At 41.9% G+C, this 26,389-nt stretch overlaps 4 protein-coding genes across 8 annotated transcripts in view; 2 read left to right on the forward strand and 2 right to left on the reverse strand.

Moving 5' to 3' along the window:
• The window catches only part of xpo4 (exportin 4), a 71,777-nt gene extending 56,733 nt beyond the window's left edge, over positions 1-15,044 (forward strand). Inside the window, exons 15-24 of the mRNA XM_071207006.1 lie at positions 730-899; positions 4,990-5,164; positions 7,153-7,359; positions 7,452-7,538; positions 8,452-8,632; positions 10,049-10,170; positions 10,615-10,745; positions 11,219-11,336; positions 11,952-12,044; positions 13,486-15,044. Of these exons, the coding sequence (XP_071063107.1) occupies positions 730-899; positions 4,990-5,164; positions 7,153-7,359; positions 7,452-7,538; positions 8,452-8,632; positions 10,049-10,170; positions 10,615-10,745; positions 11,219-11,336; positions 11,952-12,044; positions 13,486-13,683 (1,482 nt within the window). The 3' untranslated portion in view covers positions 13,684-15,044. The remainder of the gene's footprint in view (positions 1-729; positions 900-4,989; positions 5,165-7,152; positions 7,360-7,451; positions 7,539-8,451; positions 8,633-10,048; positions 10,171-10,614; positions 10,746-11,218; positions 11,337-11,951; positions 12,045-13,485) is intronic.
• Positions 15,045-15,838: 794 nt separating this feature from the next.
• eef1akmt1 (EEF1A lysine methyltransferase 1) lies at positions 15,839-19,616 on the forward strand. Its single transcript, XM_034110740.1, has 5 exons — positions 15,839-15,910; positions 16,720-16,892; positions 18,089-18,171; positions 18,658-18,944; positions 19,237-19,616. The coding sequence occupies exons 2-5, from the start codon at positions 16,761-16,763 to the stop codon at positions 19,362-19,364; spliced, it is 630 nt and encodes a 209-aa protein (XP_033966631.1). The 5' UTR covers positions 15,839-15,910; positions 16,720-16,760; the 3' UTR covers positions 19,365-19,616.
• On the reverse strand, positions 19,562-22,408 carry il17d (interleukin 17d). Its single transcript, XM_034110741.2, has 2 exons — positions 21,441-22,408; positions 19,562-20,625 (listed from the first exon to the last, which is right to left on the reverse strand). Exons 1-2 carry the CDS (start codon positions 21,737-21,739, stop codon positions 20,310-20,312), a joined length of 615 nt encoding a protein of 204 aa, XP_033966632.1. The 5' UTR covers positions 21,740-22,408; the 3' UTR covers positions 19,562-20,309.
• Positions 22,409-24,856: 2,448 nt separating this feature from the next.
• Positions 24,857-26,389, reverse strand: part of ift88 (intraflagellar transport 88 homolog) — a 31,844-nt gene continuing 30,311 nt past the window's right edge. For all 5 annotated transcript variants that reach the window (XM_034110490.1, XM_034110489.1, XM_034110487.1 and 2 more), the window contains one exon: positions 24,857-25,660. In XM_034110490.1, the coding sequence (XP_033966381.1) occupies positions 25,539-25,660 (122 nt within the window). In that variant the 3' untranslated portion in view covers positions 24,857-25,538. The remainder of the gene's footprint in view (positions 25,661-26,389) is intronic.

Here is a 26,389-nt window from a genome sequence, read left to right on the forward strand (position 1 = left end):
TTCATGTCTCCTCTACATCAACATGTGTCCCCTCTTCTTCACGTCTCTTCTACATCAACATGTGTCCCCTCTTCTTCATGTCTCTTCTACATCAACACGTGTCCCCTCTTCTTCACGTCTCTTCTACATCAACATGTGTCCCCTCTTCTTCATGTCTCTTCTACATCAACATGTGTCCCCTCTTCTTCATGTCTCTTCTACATCAACATGTGTCCCCTCTTCTCCATGTCTCTTCTACATCAACATGTGTCCCCTCTTCTTCATGTCTCTTCTACATCAACATGTGTCCCCTCTTCTCCATGTCTCTTCTACATCAACATGTGTCCCCTCTTCTTCATGTCTCTTCTACATCAACATGTGTCCCCTCTTCTTCATGTCTCTTCTACATCAACATGTGTCCCCTCTGTGGAAAGAGACTCTGAAAGTTTCAGGAACAAAGATTCTCTCTCTTTTTGTCCTGATCCATTTCATGTAACCAAATGTCTCTCAGAGGGGCGTGGGGAGGGGCTCCTTATTTGCATCTAAAGTAACAGACAGAGAATCAGCACTTTGGAAACAGGGCTGAAACAGAGGGGATTATGGGTAATGCTGCAATGACCCGTTTGGTGTTTCAGCCAATCAGAGACATGTTCTGCATGTATCTGAGGCCTGTGATACATTGATGAGAAACAGTGTAATAGCGGACCTTTAACACCAGATGTTTTTCCTCCGACTGTCTCCCCTCCTCAGATCAGCATCCCCCTGATCACAGCGTTCGGTGCGGACACAGAGGGAGCCCAGTGGATTGTGGGATATCTCCTGGAGAAGGTGATAAACAACCTGTCGGTGTGGAGCTCGGAGCCCGGGCTGGCCAACGACACCGTGGAGCTGCTGGTGACGCTGGTGGAGAAGAGGGAGAGGTGAGGAGGGAGAGGGGATGATGATGAGGGCTGACCCACAGGACGTTATAGATAACATGTATCAGGTACCGCTGAGGATAACACACGTCATACATTTCAGCTCTCTAATGAAGTTATAAAAACATTCCACATTTGTGTTGGACGGAAACACCTTAGAGCAGTGGTGCTCAGTACGTCGACCGCGGGGGCAATGCTGGTAGATCGCGAGTCATTCATAAAAAAAATATCCAGCTCCGTTAAAATAGACAGAACCGGTTTTGATCCCGCCTCCCTCGGCCTGCCTGCCACTTAATGCAGGAGTTTACTTGATTGACAGAAAAAGCGACCTATCGCTTTCCAGTCTGTTAACCCAGAATGCAAAGCGATACAAAATCAGTCAAGTGCCGGGAAAACTCAAATTAAGTTCAAGAGACAAACAACAAAATGAGTGCGGGACCGAGCGAGAAGCTAAAGACATCCCACTTCCACCCAGAATGGGAGGGAGAATATCTGTTGTGATGTCACATTCAACGGTTATTTGCCTTATGTGTAAAGCAAGCGTCGCTCTGCCAAAGAAAGGTAACGTGGAGAGGCATTATCGGAGTGTTCACAAGGCATAGCAGCGACTTCCCTCCGAGTTGAGAAAGAGAAAGGTCATGTATTATTGCTACACAAACATTATCTCGCAGTCTTAGTGTCGCCAACTCGTTTCTAACATGCAAAAAGACAAAACAAATGCGTCTATGGTCGGTGTATTTTTGATCTTTCCAATCCAGACGAGATCTCTCTCCCCCGTCTGTGTGCGAGGGGGGGCAGTTTACACACACGCAGCTGCTCCATGCAGCAACACACGGAGGAGATGGCGGAGAGAAGCGCTCCGAGGTGTGGTTACATGTTACCCGCAGGGTTCGTACGGTCATTGAAAACCTGGAAAAGTCATGGAAATTGAAAATGCAAATTCCAGGCCCTGGAAAAGTTCTGGAAAACAATATTTTTCCCAAAGTTTTGGAAAAGTCATAGAAATGTAACTAAAGTTGCGTCAAATATAATTTACATTTAATCTAATCGCTGAAATAATCTGCGGTCGCGAGCTGTTATGTGCCATCATGACGCGCATGGTGTTATTTTTTAATATATGAAGCGCGAGCTGTGTGCTCGAGTCTTCCTGCCTGTCGGCTGAACTCTGCTGCTCCGGGATGAAGGTCAGCTACATTAGCTACGGTGCGTTAGTTAACTGCGGAGTCACGGTGGCACAGACTGAGCCGCTGGTGAACAGCTGTTAGAACGGGCCGTTCAGGTGTTCAGAGCAGAGCGGCAGAGCGTGATGTGAACTGAAACGTTTTTCTGTCGCAATAGCATACATTGTCACTATCTGCTAACGTTAGCTTTAGCCTTCGTTTTCTAATCGTTTTTTTCATAGGCTATAAACAGAGGTGGTATAAGTATAGATCTTGTACTAGAGTAAAAGTAGAAGTACTCAGATCTTGTACTTTAGTAGAAGTAATAATTAATTAATTCCTTATATTTATTTTAGCGCTTTTCCAGATGCTCAAAGCGCTTTACAAATACACATTACACATATTTTGTATACATGCAATGGTCATGTACTGTGGACAATACCCACAGGAGCAAGTTCAGGTGAAGTGTCTTGCCCAAGGACACAACGGCTTTACAGACGCAGCAGCGGATCAGTACTCAAATCTTGTACTTGAGTAAAAGTAGAAGTACTCAGATCTTTTACTTGAGTAAAAGTAGAAGTACTCAGATCTTGTACTTTAGTAAAAGTAGAAGTACTCAGATCTTGTACTTGAGTAAAAGTAGAAGTACCAGAGTGTAGGAATACTCTGTTTCAGTAAAAGTCCTACATTCAAAATGTTCCTCAAGTAAAAGTAGAAAAGTATTCTCATCAAAATATAGTAGCGACAGTAAAAGTAGTCGTTGTGCAGATTGGTCCATTTCAGAATAATATATATGATGTGTTTTATAATGATTGATCATGAAAGTGTTCTCAAAGCTGGTGAAGGTGCAGCTAGTTTGAATGACTTTGTAGACTGCAGGGTAGCTGGTGGATTTACTCCAGGTGGAACTAAAGTCTGATTTAACACTTGATTATATTTCACATCATTCATCCACATCTGTAGAGTAACTGAAGGTATTAAATACATGTAGTGGAGTAGAAGTACACCATGTACCTCTGAACTGTAGTGGAGTCGAAGTACACCATGTACCTCTGAACTGTAGTGAGTAGAAGTACACCATGTACCTCTGAACTGTAGTGAGTAGAAGTACACCATGTACCTCTGAACTGTAGTGGAGTCGAATTACACCATGTACCTCTGAACTGTAGTGAGTAGAAGTACACCATGTACCTCTGAACTGTAGTGAGTAGAAGTACACCATGTACCTCTGAACTGTAGTGGAGTAGAAGTACACCATGTACCTCTGAACTGTAGTGGAGTAGAAGTACACCATGTACCTCTGAACTGTAGTGAGTCGAAGTACACCATGTACCTCTGAACTGTAGTGGAGTAGAAGAACAAAGTAGCAAAACATTGAAATACTTAATAAAGTACAAGTATCTCAAAATTGTACCCAAGTATAGTACTTGTTGAGTTTATGAACTTAGTTACACCAGTGGCTATACAGATACAAAGACTCAGCCTTGAACAGAGGCATGACAATAGATTTTCAAAATGCTCAACAGTGCTGCCAGAATTATAAACTGACTGCTACACAATTAAAATAAATGCTTTTATATATTTCTATTAGATGTGACTCTTTGGCGTTTCTGTTATTATTACCTGCTTTAGTTGTTCTGACGGCTAACATCCTCTGTTCCTCATTTTAAAGCCGATATCCCGTGGGGTCGGGGGGCTCGGGTCCTTGTCACCTTTTTCATACCTGATGACTTTGCCTCCCTGACTGCAGTTGCTTCAGCGTGTAGAAGCTAGTAAGCCTACTATTGGATTTGTTTTAGATAGGCACTATGTTTCATATGCAGACCTTATTTTCCTGTTCCATGTTAAAATAAACCATTTTCAGTGGTCATCTTTTTTTGGTCGTGGAAAATGAGGTAAAGGTCATTGAGAGGTCATGGAGAAGTCATGGAAAAGTCATTGGTGAAAAAGTGTATGAACCCTGTACCCGTCTTGAGGTGGACGATGCTCGTTGCCAAGAGAGTTTAGCATGTGAGGGCGGTAACACGAGCAATTTGTCTAAACATTTATCAAAAGTGCTCCACATCCAGACGGAGGAATGCACCGGGTTCCACTGTCTTTCCAGCAGCTCTGTAGCCCCGTCCACGAGCAACGTTTCCAAGTCAGGTGTTCTGTATGCTAGCAGCAACACACGGAGTTAACTCCATTATACAAACATGGGTTAATGATTAGAGGTAACTGAGTTATTTAGTTTGTTAAAGTTTCAGCTATTCTGTTTACAGTTCTGTCATCACATTATTTAATACCATTTGTTAAAACACTGTTGTTTCTTTTGATGTGAAATATTATGTATTTAATTTAAATAAAAAGCAATGTTCATTTTGTAAACAATTTGTTTAGTTAATTTAATAATATATGTATTTTTGAATCAAGTATTCATCTTTATTGTCTTCATTGTTTCCACATGCCTAAGACAGCCTCAAGCTACATCTAAAGCTACATGTTGAAATTGTGCAAGGCATGCAGTAACAGTCCGAATAGTCGATTCATCGTTTCATTAATCGATAGATTCATCGATTATCAAATGAGTCGTTTGTTGCAGCCCTGTAGTTGTCCCAGGTATAAATAAAACGTGTTATTCAGCAACCCTTGCAATTTGGGATTTTATTTTTGGTCGGTGGACCTCGGTGAGCTGGTCATTTCAAAAGTAGCTCACCTGCCCAAAAAGTGTGGGCACCCCTGCCTTAGAGCGTTAGGAGGGTCTATTTGTTCTTTCAGTGATAATCAAAACATCGATATCAACCAAATGTGATTGTGCCAAAAAAACTGTATTTATTTTCAATGGTGGAATTACTATGGTAACATTGATCAAAACGTTTTAAACCAGTATTTCTGAGGTATTTTTGGTGTAACAATCCTCCTCCTCATCATCCTCCTCTTCCTCCTCTCCTCAGGGCTAACATCGTGGTTCAGTGTGAGGGTTGGTGGAGCTTAGCGAAGCAGTTTGCGAGCCGCAGCCCCCCCCTCCACCTGCTGTCCAGCCCCGTGCAGCGGACCCTGATGAAGGCTCTGGTCCTCGGGGGCTTCGCTCACATGGACTCTGACGCCAAGCAGCAATACTGGGCTGAGGTTGTGTGTGTGTGTGTGTGTGTGTGTGTGTGTGTGTGTGTGTGTGTGTGTGTGTGTGTGTGTGTGTGTGTGTGTGTGTGTGTGTGTGTGTGTGTGTGTGTGTGTGTGTGTGTGTGTGTGTGTGTGTGTGTGTGTGTGTGTGTGTGTGTGTGTGTGTGTGTGTGTGTGTGTGTGTGTGTGTGTGTGTGTGTGTGTGTGTGTGTGTGTGTGTGTGTGTGTGTGTGTGTGACAGATAAGGCCGAATTAATTAGTTAATTAATGAAATAAAAAGAAACAGAAAAACATTATTCTTCAACCATTTCAGTCAAAAGTCAACTTTATTGTCAATCTTCCAGTTTGTGTGTACAGACGGAGAGATCGAAATACCGTTTCCCACAATCCCCAATATGAAACAAATGTATATAAAAAAACATGTGTGCAAATATACAGAATCAAATAACAAATAAGGCAGAATTAATTAGTTAATTAATGAAATAAAAAGAAACTATTTTGATAAACACCTAGAAAAAACCGCCAAATTCAACTCTTCAAATGTAAACGGTCAGTTTCTCAGATTGTTATCAACAGTTCAGGCGCTTTCACTTGTGCCTCCAGAGAAAGTGGCTACAACATCTGGTTCGTCTGATGTGCCGGATCTAAACTATACCTGTATGGAGTACATGTTATCATAAATAAAACAGGATCTAGTAACGAAAACTAAGAAGATAAGACGCGACTAGATGAACATTTTAAGGTCTGATAATTAACAAAATAAGTCATCGTTGCTGTAGTTTTTGTTGTCATTAAATCTCTGTGAAAACACACCGAAACAAAGTGTGTGATGTTGAGAGTTATGGAGGATGAGGAGGATGAGGAGGAGTGATGGATGCAGTCCGTAATATTCCCCGTGCAGCCTTCCTCCGCCTGTAGAACTTGATCCTCTTTGTGATCCTGCAGGCCTTTTGTCTTAATAGGCTGACGGTAGTACATGTGGGTGCAAAGCCACAATGACTCCAGAGTAATTATGGGGGTGGGGGGCGGGGGCGGGGCGGGGCGGCAGCTGTCGGCGCCTGCAGCTGCGTGTCTGAACTCGGATGGCTCTGGAGGAGGAGGAGGAGGAGGAGGAGGAGGAGGAGGAGGAGGAGGAGGAGGAGGAGGAGGAGGAGGAGGAGGAGGAGGAGGAGGAGGAGGAGGAGGAGGAATCACCGTCAGCATCAAGTCACTCAGTTTGATTGGTTCAGGATGTCCCCACGGAGTTCAGATTATAAAACCGGTCTGTGCAAAGACTTCAATATTAAAACAACTTAAAAGCAGCTTCCTATAAATGGGTATTATGTCTTTTCAGCAGTGATGAAAGAAGTACTGAGAACCTTAATTAAAGTAAAGGTATCATAAAGTCAAAACTCCATTACTAGCACAAGTCCAGATTTCCAAATACTGTATGTGCTGTAAGTCAAAACAGTGCCTAAGTAGCCCACTTTATTTATGCGAACATTGCAAGTTTTAAAAGAAAATAAATAGTCCCATTAAATGTGTGAATTTACTGCAAGATGAAGTACAGATAGACACTTACGTTTCTACTTAAAATGTTTGGCGACGTATGTGCCACACGAATACATCTTATAGTCGTATATTAACCCCCCCCCCTCCCTCCAGATTAACGAGGTCAATTACTAGATCGTAATGTATAAGAATATTTTGTATATCTTTTATTGGAGAACATTACTTGCAAATATTGTGGGGTAAGAAGTACAATATTTCCCTCTGAAATGTAGTATAAGTAGAATAAAGCACTATTAAATGAAAATACTCAAGTAAAGTATAAGTCAAAACTGAACCCAAGTAAACCACTTAAATAGTCCCATTAAATGTGTCAACTTCCTGCAAAATATAATACAGATAGACACTTCTTCAAATGTTAAGCGACATGACGAATATGATGACTGAAGTGCAGTCAGTCCCGTATGAACATCTTATGGTCGTATATTAAGCCCCCCGTCTCCCCCCAGGTGCTCCACCCTCTGCAGCAGCGCTTCCTGAACCTCATCAACCAGGAGAACTTCGCTCAGATCAGCCAGCAGGAAGCCGTCAAACAGGAGATCATCGCCACGTTGGAGGCGCTGTGCGGCATCGCCGAGGCAACGCAGATCGACAACGTGGTGCAGCTCTTCTCCTTCCTCATGGACTTCCTGTCCAGCTGCATCGGCCTCATGGAGGTAAGAGAAAAGACGAAATAATAGGTGGCCTTTAAAATACTCTAAACTAGTTAATGGATTATTTTCCTAAAACCTTTCATCTCGTTGCTCAGGTGTACAGCAACACGCCGGAGACGATAAACCTCATCATTGAGGTGTTTGTGGAAGTGGCTCACAAGCAGATCTGTTACCTGGGAGAGGTGAGGGACTTCTTAACTTCCCTCCACTGTTTTACCTGCTTTAAGAAAACTGAAAGGATAACTAGATGATGCACTTTGCTCAGCTCAGGAATGTACCGGATCGGTCTTGTATGAATCGAGATCTGGTCACAGAAACCAAAACGTAACTTGTGTCTTCAGCTGTGTCGGTCTGAGATTCAAATTCAAAGGTTTTATGGTCATATGCACAAAGCTACAGTGAAATGATTCTGACCTGAGCTCCTCCAGCAATGCAACATGTATAATAAAATACAGTATTTCTTTAAGAGAAAATAAATATATATATGTTAGTAATTTAGTTTTTGGGAGAAGGGGTGGGATTAAATAAGTGTAAACTTCTTTCTTCTTCCCCTTTTCGGATGTGTAATTAAGTCGATTATTTGTTTTTACATCATTTAGAATCAGCAATATTTTTGTATATCAATTTGACACTTGCTTAATTTCGTATTGTATAATAATTCTCACATTCGAAATAGATCTAATCAAATCAAATACAGAATAAAAAGTAGTGCAAAAAGGCTGTATACTAGGGCTGTGCAATTAATCGTATTTTAATCTCTATTACGATTTTGGCTTGCAACGATTACGAAAACAACGTAATCGAAATAGATTAGATTATTATTTTTATTTTTAATTGTTTTTTATTGGTTTTCAGTTGAATGTTACTTAAAGTTCAGGGTAATCAACTGTTAAAAACATACTGTTCACATATTTCTTTCAATAAATGGATGTTTTCAAAGTAAATGGATAATCGTTTTTTATAATCGTGATATCAATTATTGACCAAAATAATCGTGCTTATGATTTTTGCCATAATCGCACAGCCCTACTGTATACTGTACATGTCAATAGAATACGGGATATTCTGTTAACTCTGCTCTGCGTCCGCGTCCAGGCGAAGTGCATGAAGCTGTACGAGGCGTGTCTGACGCTGCTTCAGGTCTACGCCAAGAACAACCAGAACAGGAAGCGCTGTGACGCCGGGGCGGAGGAGGAGCAGTACCAGGACCTGCTGCTCATCATGGAGCTGCTCACCAACCTGCTGTCCAAGGAGTTCATCGACTTCAGCGACACCGGTCAGTCCCACACAGCTTCGGTCCATAAACACATTTTAAAGTCACATTTCTGAGACGAAAGTCAAAACTCTGAGAAAGAAAGTCGAAACTCTGAAGAAAAAGTCAACAATTTGAGAAACAATGAATCCTTATATCTGGAAACATACAGATAGACAATGAGAACAAATCAGTTTATTTCAGTTTACAGGGTGAAATCATTCTCTTATGAAAAAGTATTTTATTAAGGTGAAAGAATACATGAATCAAAATGACTCCTCCGGCAGGAAGAAAGACGGGTGGAATTAAATATGAAACACAGGTGAAACAAACAAAGATCTGTTATTGTTTACTGATTCTCCATCTTATCTAGACGGAACTATTTTCTATAAAAAGGCCTTTACAGACTGAGGGGTTTCTTTTATAAATTACACATGTTATGAATCCTTTATAACGGGACATGAAAATTACGCGGCGTAGAACAAACAATTTTTTTTTTACTGTAACGAGATTGATTTTCCACCGAGATATCAAACTTTTATTAATCGTTTTAACGCGCGCTCACGGCTTGATGGAGCGCGAAGCTCCGTTTACGCCGGTTGCTAAACAACATCGTTATGGGGAAATGCAAGTCTGCGTCCAAATGGTTGGAAGATAAGGAGGAAGGACAATCAATACTTTATGTAGTCAATGTGAGGTGAAGTGTGTCGCCAAGGTAACCGGTCAGAACTCAAAGTGGCGATGAGGTCTTAAAATGTAGGAAAGGGTCTTAAAGAAGGTCTTACATTGACTTCAGGACTCCTGCATAGACCCTGCTGTTGTTACTTAGTAGTCAAAGTCAACTTTATTGTCAATCTTTCAGCTTGTGTGTGCAGAGAGATCGAAATACCGTTTCCCACAATCCAGAATACAAAAACCAAATATATAAAAACATGTATAAACCTATATATACACAATCAAAAGATACATGTGTACATATGCACACATTAAGACATGAATAAAAGCACAACAATCAATATATACAAATGACCAACAGTGCGCAGCTCTCTCGGCATAAAAAGAAACGCACTTTATTGTGAGCTTCGATGTTTTAAAGGATTTCATTAACTTGTTATTGATTTAAATGCTATCATTTGTTTTGAGCTTAACTTTGCAACATCAGTCCAGGGACTACGACGCAAAAGGCCTTTCGTCCAACTCCTTAACAGCCAGTGAATGTGTACCATCTCTGTTAGATGAACGAATGGATAAATAACGCTTATCATTGTTGATGTTTAAATGTGTGGTTCAGCAGTATCACACAGTTACTCTATCTTTCTATACGTGGAGATGTGTTGACCTGCGTGTGAAACATGCTCTGAGAGAATAACTGCATGCTGTTGAGAAAACCCAATACACAGAGTTGAACCCACATTCTAAATAAGCCCCCGTGTGTTCCAGACGAGGTGTTCAGGAACCAGGACCAGGGCACGCCGGCCTCCAGTCGGCCGGTGTCCGCAGCAGATGTGGTTCTCTACGGCGTCAACATCGTGCTCCCCCTCATGTCTCAGGACCTGCTCAAGGTGAACACGCAGGCTCTACGGGTTCATCTGCAAAGGGCTCCACTCGGGTTCGGTGATATGACCGTGTACACCTTTACACAGGAGACATATATATATATTCCATCCCTCACATGTACATATAATAACTTGCTTTATATCTTGTTATTGTTCATTTGTGAATTCCACATTTATATTTTCTACTTTCTTGTTTATTTCTAGTCTTTTCGTTTGTCTTGTACAATGCCATGTTGGGATCAAACGGTACTATCTTATCTTGAATGTGTGCGGAGTAGACATTTTTGCAATTCTGTCTCGACCACAATAGCTTTTTTCCACGCAATCTTGAGTTCCATACATGGTGACATATCTCTCGTATTTCCAGCTGGCCATATCGCCCATTGTTCTGTCTCAGTGATGAAGACGTTCTGTGAGCTGCTGCTGACGGTGTCCTTTGTGTTTCCCCAGTTCCCCTCCCTGTGTAACCAGTACTACAAGCTCATCACCTTCATCTGCGAGATCTTCCCCGAGAAGATCCCTCAGCTGCCGGAAGAGCTCTTCAAGAGCCTCATGTTCTCCCTGGAGCTGGGAATGACCTCGTATCCTCTCACTGTGTGTGTGTGTGTGTGTGTGTGTGTGTGTGTGTGTGTGTGTGTGTGTGTGTGTGTGTGTGTGTGTTGTGTGTGTGTGTGTGTGTGTGTGTGTGTGTGTGTGTGTGTGTGTGTGTGTGTGTGTGTGTGTGTGTGTGTGTGTGTGTGTGTGTGTGTGTGTGTGTGTGTGTGTGTGTGTGTGTGTGTGTGTGTGTGTGTGTGTGTGTGTGTGAACAGACTCATGTTTGTTTCAAGAACATTTATCACAAAGTTGCAGGTGCTTGCTTCCACACGAGGCTGCCGATGTTCCTGGTCCAGCCCCTTCGTCGTGTGTGCTCTTTACTTGGTAGTGTGTGCTCTTTACTTGGTAGTGTGTGCTCTTTACTTGGTAGTGTGTGCTCTTTACTTGGTAGTGTGTGCTCTTTACTTCGTCGTGTGTGCTCTTCACTTGGTAGTGTGTGCTCCTTAACGTGTGTGTTCAGAATGAGTTCGGAGGTCAGCCAGCTGTGTTTGGAGGCTCTCTCTCCTCTCGCCGAGCAGTGCGCTAAAAACCAGGAGAAGGACACGCCGCTCTTCATCGCAACCCGTCACTTCCTCAAGGTACAGCACACGCTTTACCGTCATAAAATGTGTAAATGTAATGATAACAAAAAAGACAAGATAAAACAAATGAAGTTATTCTTCATGATTGTCCGTCAACAACGTTCATCAGAATCCCTTTATTGGGCCCGCGGAGGGGAAATGTGCGTGGTTACCGCAGGAGAAAGAGCCACGGACGGCTTAGAGTTACGTTAAATATGTGACGTGCATCAAGTTATGATATCATAACAAATAAAAAGTGACAGGTCTTAGGATTTAGCAGCCAGGTATATATCACACGGTTATTAACGGCATCTATACATATCGCACATATTGAACTCTGATACTCAGCTGGCTCAAGGGATAAGCAGTTCTGATATCAGATGTCAACACGACAGTCCTCTCTGTTCTGAAGCGGTTGTTAACCGGTAACCCTTTTGTTCAGCGCTAGTTTTTAATAACTCTAAAAGAGGTCGTAGCGCTCGTCTGTGAGCGATTTTATCTAAAGAATCGACGTTAACTATAAACAGAAAGAAATTGCTGAACTGTTGTAAACTGTCTAAATGTTCTTTCAACACTATTGGATGTCCTCTTGCTTTGTAATAATCCTCCGCTCCACACCCTCCGTGCCTCCAGCTGGTGTTTGACATGCTGGTCCTGCAGAAACACAACACGGAGATGACGGTGGCCGCCGGAGAAGCCCTCTACGCGCTCGTGTGCCTGCACCAGGTGAGGAAACACACCTTTCAGGACCAGGGAACTCCAGCACTTTAACCCTTTGGTATCAGAGAATACATACAGCTCATGGTTGGCAATACGAAATGGAACTCACTTACACGGCTTTAAAAGGTTTGATATTGTACATTTTCCTGTTTTTGTTTTTTTACAATATCAGGGGGTCCGCGGGGTCTCAAAGTATTAAAAGTTGATAAATCAATTTAGCGAAAACTAAGCCTATTAAACGGCATTTTCCAAGGTGTTACATTTTGTAGCTTGTTTTCAATAAGTATATAAATGGTCCAAAGAGGTTGTGTTCTACAGTGTGCCTGAATGTAATCACTGCGTAGGTGTGTCGTGTGATTCTGTGGAGTTTATTGATGGCATCCCGTTGGGTTTGACGTCATCTGAACAGGACATCGCGCGCTCACTGCTTGATAGCGCGCGAAGGCCCGTTTACGCCGGTTGTTAAGCAACATCGTCATGGGGAAATGCAAGTCTGCGTCCAAATGGTTGGAAGATAAGGAGGAAGGACAATCAATACTGTATGTAGTCAATGTGAGGTAAAGTGTGTCGCCAAGGTAACCGGTTAGAACTCAAAGTAGCGATGAGGTCTTAAAATGTTTGGAAAGGGTCTTAAAGAAGGTCTTAAAAGGTCTTACATTGACTTCAGGATTCCTGCATACACCCGATAAACTAAAAGCTTTAAACTAAAAGCTTTAAACTAAAAGCTTTTAAGACAATCAATGATGTTCTTTTTGATTTTCTTCTCTTAGCAGAAGTTTTATACAAAAAAAACTTCCAGAGGTTTACTCTTTAACTTCCATTTCATTTATCATGTAGTTGAAGTCAAGAGATGAAATGATAAGAGACTCCTTTTAAAATGCTGTTCTTAATGTTAATAGCAACAAGAAAGTTATTACAAACAGCGCCATCTACTGGACAAACATTGTGACCGTGACACTTTTCTGTGTCTGTCAGCTGATAATTAGTTAGCTCTACTCTTAAGGCCGACACCTTCTGCTATCGGCAAAATAAATCATGTTTAGCTTAGCGAATCGGTGCATGAGAAGCGAAACGGAAGTGAAGAAGGCACACACAGACGGCTATAACATGTTTTCGATTATAAGTCGTTATGTGAAGCGGTCTGTGATGGACGAGAGTGAAAGTGGAACGCACGCTATTTGTTGTTTGTATATATCACGCGGTCTGTCTTCCGGTTGCCTCTTTTGAATGACGAATACACACTACCGCCGCCTGCTGGTAAGGAGAGTTATTGCGACTCACGCATGCGCAGTGCGTACGTGCGACCTGGCCGTCGGCTGAAGTCTTTGCGCAGGAGACGCGAGGCGACACAACACTCGGGTCCTTCGGGACGTGTTCTTTGGTGTCAGATGGGTGTGTCAGGGCCTTTGAATGTACTCAAAATATATCGGTGTGTTTCTCCCCTCAGGCGGAGTACTCAGAGCTGGTGGAGGCCCTCCTGTCGTCGCAGAGAGACGCTGTCATCTACCAGCGCCTGGCCGACGCCTTCAACAAGCTGACGGCCAGCAGCAGCCCCCCCACCATGGACCGCAAACAGAAGGTGGCGTTCCTGAAGAGCCTGGAGGAGTTCGTGTCCAACGTGGGGGGGCTGCTCTGCGTCAAATAACCACTGGAAACCTCCGCCTGGGACCCTGTCTGTTGTTCTTTTGTATTTTAAAGAAACCAATCAATAGATGAATGATTTAAATTCATTTTTTAAACAAATCAATAAAAGATCCCCCCTGCTCCGCCTCTAAGAACTCTGGGTAGCCGAGGCAGCTGGAGGGATCCATCACACTGAATGTTTACCCGCTTCTCAACTCCTCGGATTTCTCTTTTTTTTTTTTTTTCCTCCCGCCCCTCGAGCATGATTGACAGACTTAGTGATGATGAAGATATGCTGACATGGAGACTAAAGTGCAAAGCAGACGGGCTCTTTAGAGGATTTCTGGAGAAATGTTCACCTTAGTGACAAAAAGAGGAGATGGAGCACCACACACACACACACACACACAGAGAGACAGACACACACACACACATACAGAGACAGAGACACACGAGTGACATTGAGGGTAGAAAAAGTTTCAGTTTTTGATAAATGAAGGAGATGTTTATTTTCAGAGTGAGGTTTTTTTAGTTGAAAGTATTAAAAAGGGGCCATTTTGTTTCAAGAATGCCATGGCATACACACACTTCATTTTAACAGTGACACACACACACCGCCCCAATCCTTCCCAGAGTGCCTTTGTTTTGATGATTGTTCTGTGTGTGCAGATTTTGGTTTGTCACACACCAACTGACAAAAGAACTGTGCCTGCCATTCGCCGAGAATAAAGGGGATGCACACACACACACAAAAACACACACACATTCAGAAACACGCACACACACACACGTATGATGAGGGTATGGCCGGTCTGTGGAGTCGTTGAAAGACGCGGCGCAGGAGGACAGAAAACCAAAATCAGATTCACTAAAAGGTGTAAATATATATAATGTTTTCAAATCTATGAGAAATGTTTTTTCAAAGACAAAAAAAAACATGACGGAAATGTTTTTATATGCCAGTTAATTGGCAGGAAGCGATGTGCGAGTTCCGCGTTGTATAAAGTTCAGATGAAGAGGGAGCGACTCTGTTTTGACCTCTTTTCTTTCTTTGCAGTTTGATATGTTTTCTCTACTTTGGGTCGTAGTATTATATTGCAGCGTCCTCCCTCTGGGACTCAAAGGCTCGGGTCTCTTTCAAGTTTAGCAGATTTAACTTCAGTAGTATTTTTCTACAGCAGCACACACACCGACGTTTCACTCTTCAACACTGGATGGAAGGCCGTTTGAGCTGAAGGACAGCAAACCAAATAAAAAGGAGCAGAGCCACCTCCGCGTTCAGAGCCGAGACTGGTTATTGTTAGAAGACTGTTTTGTTAAAGAAATGTAAAAGTGTACATAAACTTATTGTATAAAATGTCCTGGCCTCTGCTGCTTTCTTTACACTGGTGTCATGTGTGGTCTTTTATCTATTTCAGTAATACATGTTATTGTTCCTATCCTCACTTAGCATTTCGGCTACCATGTACCGTAAGCAGCTATTCAGAAGCATGTGGAGGAGAAATATATACTTTCTACTCTCCAATGAAATAGATAACTTAACAGTGGAGGAAAACATCTGATTATTGTATGTATAAGTTCTGAATTAAACATGATTACGAAGTAAAAACCATGTAAGTATAATCAGAAATAATTTTAGCTCTAGTTACCACTTCCTGAGAAGTTAACTTTATAATAAAACTTCCATTTAATAATGTATTAACTTTATAAACTAAATTAGCTTCAGATTTGTTTTTGTGAATTGCTTGTAAATGCAATATTGACCTCAGATGTATTGTAATAGAATTAGAAAGTGGCTTGAAAGTCAAGTTAGACTACCTAAAGTGTGTACTTCATTATAGTCCTTGAGCTATTTAACCAAATTGCACCAAACGCCTTGAAATGAGATATTATTTATAGTTGTTTTTTTTAAATCTTAGGATTTGCAGATCACTTTTTCATATTCTTCTAAGGTTTGATTTCCTGCACCCTTGTGTATTTTGTGGCCTAAAACTTTAACCAAATCCCTTACAATAATTATTCTATTTAAGGACAAAGTAGTTCTTAATCTAAATTCATAAAGATAGCTATAGTGTATTTTACTACAGATGTGTTTTTCGGCTGGTGATAATGTAAAATCAATTGAAGTTAGTAGAAATAGAAAAATACACCTAGTTTATTTTGTCCCATGTCAAAAGCAGCCGTACCACGTCATCACGCTGCGACTACAACTCACATGTTCACAACACAGCAGCAGCGATTCTGATCAGGTTTGTAGCTTTTAAATTATTTAAAAACTGTTACTTTTGTGTGTATGTTGTTGTAACAAGCACATAGTTCATCTGTGAAGTTAACTGTATTTAATCCGCAGTTTATTTTCAGAACAGAAAGCGACGATCTTCGCGGTTTTTCATTCATTTATTTAAAGGCAACAACAGTGCTGGAAGAAGTTTTCAGATATTAAACACAAGTTAAAGTAGAAATACTACAAAACTACAATACATACTACAGTGTCAACAAACTGTTTTACAAGCGACACTCCTGCATTAAAGGTGTAAGCATCATAATATGCTAAAAGTACCACAATAAAAGTACTCTTTACGGAGAATGACCCATTTCAGAATAAAATGTACATTATATTATTGTTCATTACTTTTGATTCATGCATGTGAAGGTGGAGCTAATCGTAACTACTTACAAAAGAGCTGTGCATCATAATTGTATAGTTTATATGTTGTATTAATAATCGGAATCTGCAAAGCTGTCAAATAAATATGTAGTGAAGTAGAAGTACAATATCTGCCTCTGAATTTAGTGAAGTAAATGGTGTATCAGGAAATAAACAACAGTTTCTCCGCGATCCCAACTCATCTATTACCAACCAGGGAGCTGTTGAAAATGTAAGCTAAAGGTCCTGGTGTGTGAGGAGGAGCTCCGCGGATTGGTCCATTTTGCGGTTCCCGGAAAACCCTTCATAACACACAAGGGGACGGGTGATAACCAGAAAAGCATGACATGGGCCCTTTAACTGAACCAGCCAAAAATAAAATCAATTTTCAAGCTATTTTTTTTGTTTCAGGATTTCTGCTCCTTTTATCCCTCATCCTGGTCTTCCTCACCATGAGTGACAGTGATGAAGACGCCCCGGCGCTGTCCGCTCACACGCTGGCCGCCCTGCAGGACTTCTACAGGGATACCAGCAGCAGCTCAGCATCAGACCAGTTCACTGTGGGGGCCGTGGGGGAGGACTGGGTGAGTCCAGGGAGACACGCACACTACTGACATGTGACGTGTTTGATTCAGATCAAAATCATGTACACTATGTAGCTCTTTTTCCAAGGTTACAATGTGCTTCAGAGAAAGTGTAAACTAAAGTGCAACTAAGAGCAAGAGGAAAACAAATAGGGATGAATATTAAGAATCAGAATACCTGTATTAGTCCCACAGAGGGGACATGTACATTGTTGCAGCAGAAAAGAGCCAAAGACAGCTTAATGTTACCTAAGAAGCATGCATACAAAAGTATTAAAGATACAAAAATTATAATAATAAAAGTTACGCAATTTACAAAATACACATCCTGTAACAGTTCTGAGGATTTAGCATCCAGGAAGAAAAACAACTCAATGTAAAAATACCCAATAACATTTTTTAAATAATGTAAATGTTCAGGGAGACAGAAACACTCGTGACATGTTTGATTCAGAAGAGATGATAATTTAATCTTGATGTACAGTATGTGGCTCTTTTCAAAAACAAGTTTACGAAGTGCTTCAGAGACAGTGTGGAATACTTCTTGCACAATTTATTTATTTTTTATTTGTATTTTTGTATTTTATTATATATGTTGCAACGTGGAGGAGCTCAGGTCAGAAGAAATGCATTGCCATTTCGACACTGTAGCTTTGTGGACAATAAAACCTTTGAATCTTGAATCTAAGAGCAATCGGGAAAGAAATGGGGATAAATATTAAGAAGCCATCCGGGAAAAATGTAAAAATACCCAATAACATTTTTTAATTAAAGTAAAACAAATTAAATATATATTTAAAACACTACGTCTCTTGCGAACTTTAAATGTCAGTCTTGGCACGAGGTCATTAATCCATTATTGGTCAGGTTTAAAGTGAAACTCTGTATAGTTTAAACAAACTCCCAGCCAGGCTGCGGGTGTGTGTGTGTTCGGGCTGGGTCTCGCTGTCTCGCAGACGGCCACTGGGCTCACAGGGGGGGGGGGGGCAGGAGCTCCAACAAGCCGCTTAGGACAGAGAGTGAATACACAGACTATACAGAGATGCTGTTTGAGAAACCAATGTGAGTTTGGAACATTGCACAATGTAAATGTATTCTATTCAACGTCAACAATGGGATTATGATCAGTAGAAATGGCCATGACGTGGGACCTTTAAAGTTCAGAGTGTTAGTAGTAATTGTCTGTGTTTCTGCAGAGCCTGAGTCAGTTCTGGTACAGTGACGAGACGGCAGCTCAGCTAGCAGAGGAGGCCGTACGGGAAGCTGGAGAGGGAGGCAGGTAAAACCACACACATACACACACACACACACACACACACACACACACACACACACACACACACACACACACACACACACACACACACACACACACTTCATTTAATCAAGTACTGTTCTATTTGTTTTTACGCTTTATATTTTTGCCATAAAACATTTGTATGAGGTGCTTTACAATGACCTTCATGACTACAGTGTCTTTTTATGATATACTATAATATGACTGATGATAAACAATATGACACATTTGCATTTAAATCTAAGCTTCTCGTTGAGGGCGTTGTTTAATACTCACATTCTGCTGCCTTTGTTTTCTGTCTATTTCGTGTATAAACAAGATATTTCTCCTCGATGATGGATTGATTCTGAACATTGGTGCAAAATGGCCGCCGCAGAAAGAAAGTCCTCTCTCTGCGTCTGGGAAACCAATCAATCACAACCGGACATAAACGCTTCATCTCCTACTTCTGTCTCTCCCCGCCTGCAGGATAGCGTGTGTGAGCGCTCCCAGTGTTTACCAGAAGCTGAAGCAGGGCTCGGTGTCCGGCTCTGATCGAGTGTCGGCCGTCGTGTTGGAGTACGACCGGCGCTTCTCCACGTACGGCGAGGACTTCCTGTTCTACGACTACAACGAGCCGCTGGCCCTCTCCAACGCGCCGCCGCAGAGCTTCGACTTCGTCATCGCCGACCCGCCGTACCTCTCTGAGGAATGTCTGACTAAAGTGGCCCAAACCGTGAAGTACCTGAGCAAAGGCAAAGTGCTGCTGTGCACAGGTGAGGGGGGGGGGGGGGGGGGGGAGCTTCTCTTTCATGTAGCATTTGTGTTACAATATGTGACGATTTATTAAAGATAGATGTATGACAGAGGCTCAACACAAGGAGAGACTTATCCGGATGAAAACAACATTTCATCTGTGAGGTGAAAACAAAGCAATATTTATACACTTGTGTTCCAATAAGACGAGACCTATGATATATTTGGTTGAGTTTTGTACCTACATTATCCCTAATGTTTCACCGTGTCACAAATGTCTGATTCTTAACATGTGATGTTTTTGCTCTCCAGGAGCCATCATGGAGAAAGCGGCCAAAGAGCTTCTGGATGTGAAAATGTGCAGCTTCCTGCCAAAACACAACAAAAACTTATCCAACGAGTTTCGCTGTTTCGTCAACTATCCGTCTCGACTCCTCTGATTGGTCCAGAGAGAGAGAGAGAGAGAGAGAGAGAGAGAGCATGAAGGAGGGACGACGACTTGGACTGAACCTGCACTTGTGAATAAAGCACTCAAAGATGAAGAAATACTTCGGCATCTGCTGGCTAAAAACAGTTATTCAAAACATGGGAAACGTTCTGTTAGTATTCAAGCAAAAAAACAGGAAATGTTTGGTGGTTCAGTTTCTCAAATGTTTTTAATATCATTTTAAATTAAATATATTTTGACCATGGATCTTTGACTGTAGAAAATGACGATGGACATATTCAAATGTTTTACTAAATTCTTCTGTTGCTGTAAAAGCTGTATTAAAGTGTTTACATCAGTAGGTGGCAGCATTGATCAGGTTATAGATGATAATGAGACATTTTATCCCATCGTTCAATATGTTTGCTTTTACTTTTAAAAGGTTGGGTCCACCCAAATTACAAATAATGTTCTCATGTATTGTATTCGATCTTAAATGCACACAGTTTACTTTTTCCTGCATTTTATATGCTCCATTGTTTAAATGGTGCTGTTTTTATTGCTTATTTCTATGAAAGTTCATTGTCAAAAACCGCACCGTAACGTTTGAGCATTTGAAAATGAAGCTTGAATCAAATGAAGTTTGGGTTCTGGAAGGCCAAATCCAAGTTTAGATTACAGTGGGCTGGATATAAAATGTTATTTAGGAACAAAACAGACACAAAAACAGACCTTATTTACTTCTATGTGAAAACGTTTTCAAAAGATGAAGATCAGAAACTCTGCTAAACCCTTTCTCATCCAAATATTCACTATGATTGAATGATAATCATAAGGGCGTCTTTTTGCACGTACAATTCACTTAAATTGCTTCAAATGTCAGTTGGGGGGGAGATGATGACCCAAAGAAAGTGGATCAGTTGTACAACACTCATCCAGAGTCCCACAGTCTGCTCCCTCACACCTTCCTCCCCTTGGACCCCCCCTCTCTGGCCTTGCTCTCGGCTCTCTTCAGGCTCTGGTTGCCCCCCTCCCTCTCCTTCTCCTGCAGGGGGACGCAGGTGCAGCCCACCGCGATAGAGACGTACACTTCGGTGTAGGAGTGTCTCCCCCCCAAACAGGACCCGGCTCTCCGCAGGATGACGGAGGGCGCGTACACCGGGGTGCTCCGGTAGCGCGAGCTCTCCTTCCCGTAGGGCCCGAACAGGCAGCCCGTGCACAGGCAGTACGCCTCCGGGATGTAGCGGGGGTACCGGGCTGGGTCGTAGGAGAGCCTGGGGTGAAAACAATTAACATATCAGTTTTTCATTGGGTCACCTTATTGCTAGAAGAAAGTGCAGAACCTTAATAAGTTGTTTGAATAGAATAAGCACTAAAACCCATTGAAAAGAGGAGTGTCCTACTGGTGCAGTGTAGTAATCAAATGCTACATGGGTTGGAGTCACTGAGACTCAAGAAATGGAAGCAATTGAAAAAAATCTATACGTTTCAATAAAGAACTGCAGAATTTTCATAAAATTACTAAAATAAAGAAGTGCGTTGAAATCATATCTGGCATGGAATGGAAGTTAATAGGTCCCATAAAAGGGAAGCTGTTAAAAGGATATGAGATTTAGGACTAAAGAATATATTATGTGTAGCCTATAATAACATTCAAATAAAATAGAAGAAATCCAATAAAGTTGTGTTTCCTACATGTCCAGTGTAATAATACATTTCTGCATTGATATTGGGGCAAATTATATGGAAGCTTTACAAATAAGTAAAAGTGCTTTTCTGCATAAACATATTCTGCAGAAGAAACACTAAAATCCAATAAAAAGAGGTGTGTCTTAATTGACCAGTGAAGTCATAATATCTGTTTTGGATTAGGAGTCAAAGGATCACAAAACACGGACGCATATAGCCTATTTAAAAGAAAATATACTGATACATATTCACATACAATTGAACAAATAACACTAACATCCCAAAAGGAAAGGTGTGTCTTGTTTGTCCAGTGTAATAGTTATAAAGTCACATGACATTCTAATCAATCACCCAGTTTAAACGGATGGTCCAACAACAGCATATTATCCCCTGCTCTCACCGGTAGGCCCAGGGGGAGATGCTGAGCAGGTTCACCGGGAGGCGGGTCTTGCGGTCGGCGGGAGCGCGTTCTGCTGCGGTCGGGCACGTGAGGTTGAGTTTTTCCTGCGGCTCGAGCTCCAGCGCGTGGTGGAAAGCGCTCATCACTCCAACAGAGAGTCGCCCGAACATCTGCTCCAGGATCTCCTCCGGGAGGTCCAGGCAAGACCGGTTCCTGGTGGCTTTCTTCCGGACCCGAACCGCCCCGAGCGGCCAGCCCAGCAGCAGCAGCAGCAGCACGAGGATCCGTGGAGGAAACATGAAGGAGATGTGGTGTTCCAAAAACTCAAAAAGTTTACCTGCGCGCTTTTATCGTCTTTGATTTTCTTGAATATAAAGATTTAAAAGTATGAGCCCAGTTGAAGCTACTTCCCGCGGTTATAATCCAGTGAAATGTTGGAGTGTCACAGTCACAGTCCACATCTTGGACACCGAGGCACATGGACACTGTGAAAACATTTTGGCACAACTCGTCCTCAGGGTCACCAGGTGTAATAATTGACTCAGAATGAGAAATAATTACCGAGTTGCAAGTTTCACACTTCCCGTTTCAGCTTACTGTTATGAAACACGAGTGTTCTCATGTTGCCTTTCTCCTCCGAAGTGTGCGTAAAGTAAAACAAAAAATCGTAACTATTGAAACAACTTGATCCATCGAGCAGGACGAGTTTAAACCACACTGAAGGACACACCGATAGAGCCCAGTCTCACTCCGGTGATAAAAGAGGCCGGAGTGGGAGAGGGGAAGTCCAGACTGCTGGCTCTCTCTCTGCTGGATCCTGGCTTCACACCAGTTTACTTCACTCCACTCAAGATAAATGGATCCAGTTTTAACAACCTCTTCTGTCCGCTCCGGTTTCACAAAGAAATGATCACCTCTAGTTCCAACCATTAATACATACCAGTCATGTTGAACCGTTTTAAAAAGCACATTTTAGTCTCGGTCTTCTGTCAAAGACCCCATTACTGCCTGTCACCTTTTTATGAATGATGACGATTCAGATTGATGTGAGGAAAACGCTTAACATATGATTCATCTAAAAAGACAGTTAGAGCATAACTCAGTAGTTTACCCTTCACTAAATCTTTGGTGGGATTTGTGTGATGTTATTTATTGCAAGTCGCGGTGGATAGTGAGTTAAATGCAAAGGAATGTAATCTGTTTGGAAAACGTCACAAACCAACACATCCTCACTCCCAGGTCGGCCTATGTTGACGTTATGTCAAGTCCCCTGCCGGCTTTTTCCAACGCAAGGGGGGGGCCTTAGCGTCCATTTTCAACGCAAGGGGGGGGCCTTAGCGTCCATTTTCAACGCAAGGGGGGGGGGCCTTAGCGTCCATTTTCAGCTTTCCGGGATGTCCATGTGCTTCTATGGACGCTCATGGAAGCACGGCATTCGTTTGTGTCGACTGCCCTTAAAGGCAATGTGAGCGTCCATTCTCATTGGATAGCGGAGAATTGTACACCCGGAAGTAAATATTCCCCTTACTGACGATTGATTTTACAGTGATATCTGCACTACTCATCGACTAAAAAACACCAGATTATCCTTGTTAATTACACAACATTGATTGGTTTAAATTGTGTGCAATGCTTTTGTATTTTTCCCCTTCGATTCGGAGAAACAAATCTTTTTTCGGAGTAAAGGATGGCAGAAGACACTACACTACCCAGAATCCCCAGCTATCATTTCTCCCTGCAGAAAAAGAAAACATGGCCGAACTTCGTTTTATTCTGGGTGTAAAATGCCTATTTTAAAGTTAGTTTGGCCATTAAAATGCGTTTTGATGTCATTTGATGCGAGAAATATGAGTTGTTATTTCAGATTATGTGTGCAGTGGATGTACATGATCTTTAGTTTGCTAGTTATTACGAAGATTACTTCAGGAAATTGCGTCCAACGTTTTCATTGTTACCAAGGTGGTTGCTAGGGACGCTGCTAACGATATTATTTCTGTTATGTTGTGTAACTGTTTAATGGTGTTATCTTTATTGCTACCCCCTTCCCCGTCAATGTATAGTGTTGGTCCACAGCGCAAACATATTAGTTTAACAAAATCCGCATCTAAAGATACGTTATTTCCCCCTCTGCAATTCCAGTCTCACATCTCACAGCACATCGTCATTAACAAATACCGGAAACAGACCGAAAACATTTTTAAAAAATAAAATAATACCTTATTCCGAGTGTGCTTGCTTTTCTCTTTGAAAGTCATCACATAACGGCATTGTAATACACGGTTCGGCTGCATTAAATATTACATATCTGCCGTAGTTCTGTATTTATAGCCCTGATGAGAAGACAAACATGAGGAACTGAAAACGTGACGTGGATCATAAATATATCAGCCATTAAACAACATCTTACATTTCTTTTCACACAATACGTCTCCTTGCCGTATCAACACTAATTCGGCTCACTTTTATATTTGATCCAATTGGTAGATAGGCTGTATTTACACCATAAAGGTGCACAGATGATATAAAGAGACACCTGGTGGTTAAAGCATGTTATTGAATTTCATTATTTTTATTATTAGATATTAATAGGATCCCTATAAAGTATATTCATTACTCGTTATTCTCTACTAATAGTTAATTAAAGACTGTATATAATGACTATTTTGCACATCCCGTTCAAGATTTCAAGATGTTCTAAGGTTTATTGACATATCATATAGGTATGGTGTAGTTCTGCACTGAATGAAAAACTTGGGTCGCAGGTTCCTCAACAGTGCATTACAAGACATCTATCAATATGTGTGCATACCTCCAGCAATGTTAACTATGTTGAAGCACTTATTTTAACTGATATTAAATCAAATCCAGTTTTGAACAGTCTGCCGTGGTTCCATCCCATTTTAAGTGCTGTTCGAGGCTCGGTAACCCTCGGAGCACACTCTCCAATGACAGAGCTTGAGGACTATCACGGGGTTTGTCAAACAGAGCACATGGTGTAGTCCAAACGATAGCTGGGGATTCTGGGTAGTGTAGTGTCTTCATTGCCTTTAAGGGCAGTTGACACAAACGAATGCTTCCATGAGCGTCCATAGAAGCACATGGACATCCCGGAAAGCTGAAAATGGACGCTAAGGGCCCCCCCCTTGCGTTGAAAATGGACGCTAAGGCCCCCCCCCTTGCGTTGAAAATGGACGCTAAGGCCCCCCCCCTTGCATTGGAAAAAGCCGGCAGGGGACTTGACATAACATCAACATAGGCCGACCTGGGAGTGAGGATGTGTTGCACAAACATAACTCCCACATTCATGGCTTTATCTGAAAGTAATTATGCACAGAATGAGAGTTTGGTTTTGAATAGACAAAATACTTTATTTTTAAAATTATATAACAACAAACAAAAATAAATATTATACTACATATAAACATGTTTGGAATAAGTATAAAATGTAAACCAAATGGGACCAGAAATTGATGGATTACATAAATTGTTGATGGATTTTCCAGAAGGTTCCCAGGCTCACACACTTGGAAACACACATTGGAGTTGAAAATATTTCGACAGCGATATGTTACTCCTTGTTTTGGCGCTGTGCCCAAACACTGGGTTAAAATAAAGACCTTGTTTACCCCCGGGAGTACAGCCTGTCCAGAAGGTGTATCATTTCCAAACACTTCGTCAGAAAGCAATGTAAACACAGTCCAACTGAAGTCAAACGTCAACACTTTCAAAGCATTGGGATTGTTTCTTACATCTCAAGTTCATTCTGTTGGAGTACAGAGCCAAAACAACATGTCAAAATGTTTCCAGACTGCCAGACTCGTTTCCATTCATTTCATACACCCAGACCTTCCTCCGCCAAATGAATATGTATAAATATTGACGTTAGAAAAGGATGTTTATCAAGCAGATTTAAGGCAGAGATGAGCGATCTGAAAGAGGTAAAGACATCTCACTTCTTAACTCAGAAGTCTAAAAGCAGAGTCACATCTTTATCTAATAATATTCATTTCACAGAGTATAAAATGCTTGGGTCGAGGGGTATACTTTGTGCTCTGTCCAGATGTCCTGACAACACGGCATCGGTGGAGTCAGAAGCAGTTACTCCGGCAGCAAGTCGTCTCCCAGCTCCTCGTCTGCAAAGTCGTCGTCCTCCACGCGTCTCTTGGCTCCCGTCTTCGGTCTCTCCATCTGCGGCCCCAGAGGGTCCACGTAGGACGCATCTGCACCAGAGGAACACAAGCTTTACTCGGTATCAACATGTCCCGCTAACTGAGAACATCTGGTCTTAGAAGTTCAACTATTATACTGTTTTTCATCAATATATGACATGTCTCTGAAGTGTTTGGCTCCAAACACCAAACAGGTCATTGCAGCATTACCCATAATCCCCTCTGTTTCAGCCCTGTTTCCAAAGTGCTGATTCTCTGTCTGTTACTTTAGATCAGTGCTTCTCAAAGTGTGGTCCGTGAGCGCCCCCTAGTGGTCCGTGAGTATATGGGTAACATTTCACATTTGAAATAAATTAATACATTTAAGTTTTCGGCACTCTCGCGGGAATATCTCCGCAATGGAACGAGCTTAAGTTTCACTTTCTATTGCATGATATAGCCCAGGGCAACACCTTCGTGACACATGTTGCCACCTGTTTGTACCATTTCCAGGCAATTTATAATCTGTTATAGAAAAACGATGTGTTTTGGGATATTTGTGGAGTTAAGTGGTCCATGGTATGAAAAAGTTTGAGAAAGACTGCTTTAGATGAGAATAAGGAGCCCCCCCCCACTGAAACTTTTAGAGTCTCTTTCCACAGAGGGGACACATGTTGATGTAGAAGAGACATGCAGAAGAGGGGACACATGTTGATGTAGAAGAGACGTGAAGAAGAGGGGACACATGTTGATGTAGAAGAGACATGAAGAAGAGGGGACACATGTTGATGTAGAAGAGAC

The sequence above is a fragment of the Pseudochaenichthys georgianus genome, chromosome 21 (assembly GCF_902827115.2).
Source record: "Pseudochaenichthys georgianus chromosome 21, fPseGeo1.2, whole genome shotgun sequence".
NCBI lineage: Eukaryota > Metazoa > Chordata > Actinopteri > Perciformes > Channichthyidae > Pseudochaenichthys > Pseudochaenichthys georgianus.

Excerpts from the sequence above, each read along its gene's own strand:
- il17d (XM_034110741.2), bottom strand. The coding sequence starts at position 21,739 with ATGTTTCCTCCACGGATCCTCGTGCTGCTGCTGCTGCTGCTGGGCTGG. Across the intron at positions 20,626-21,440 it reads ATCTCCCCCTGGGCCTACCG|GCTCTCCTACGACCCAGCCC; the intron begins GTGAGAGCAGGG and ends TTTTCACCCCAG.
- eef1akmt1 (XM_034110740.1), top strand. The coding sequence starts at position 16,761 with ATGAGTGACAGTGATGAAGACGCCCCGGCGCTGTCCGCTCACACGCTG. Across the intron at positions 16,893-18,088 it reads GGGCCGTGGGGGAGGACTGG|AGCCTGAGTCAGTTCTGGTA; the intron begins GTGAGTCCAGGG and ends GTGTTTCTGCAG. Across the intron at positions 18,945-19,236 it reads CAAAGTGCTGCTGTGCACAG|GAGCCATCATGGAGAAAGCG; the intron begins GTGAGGGGGGGG and ends TTTGCTCTCCAG.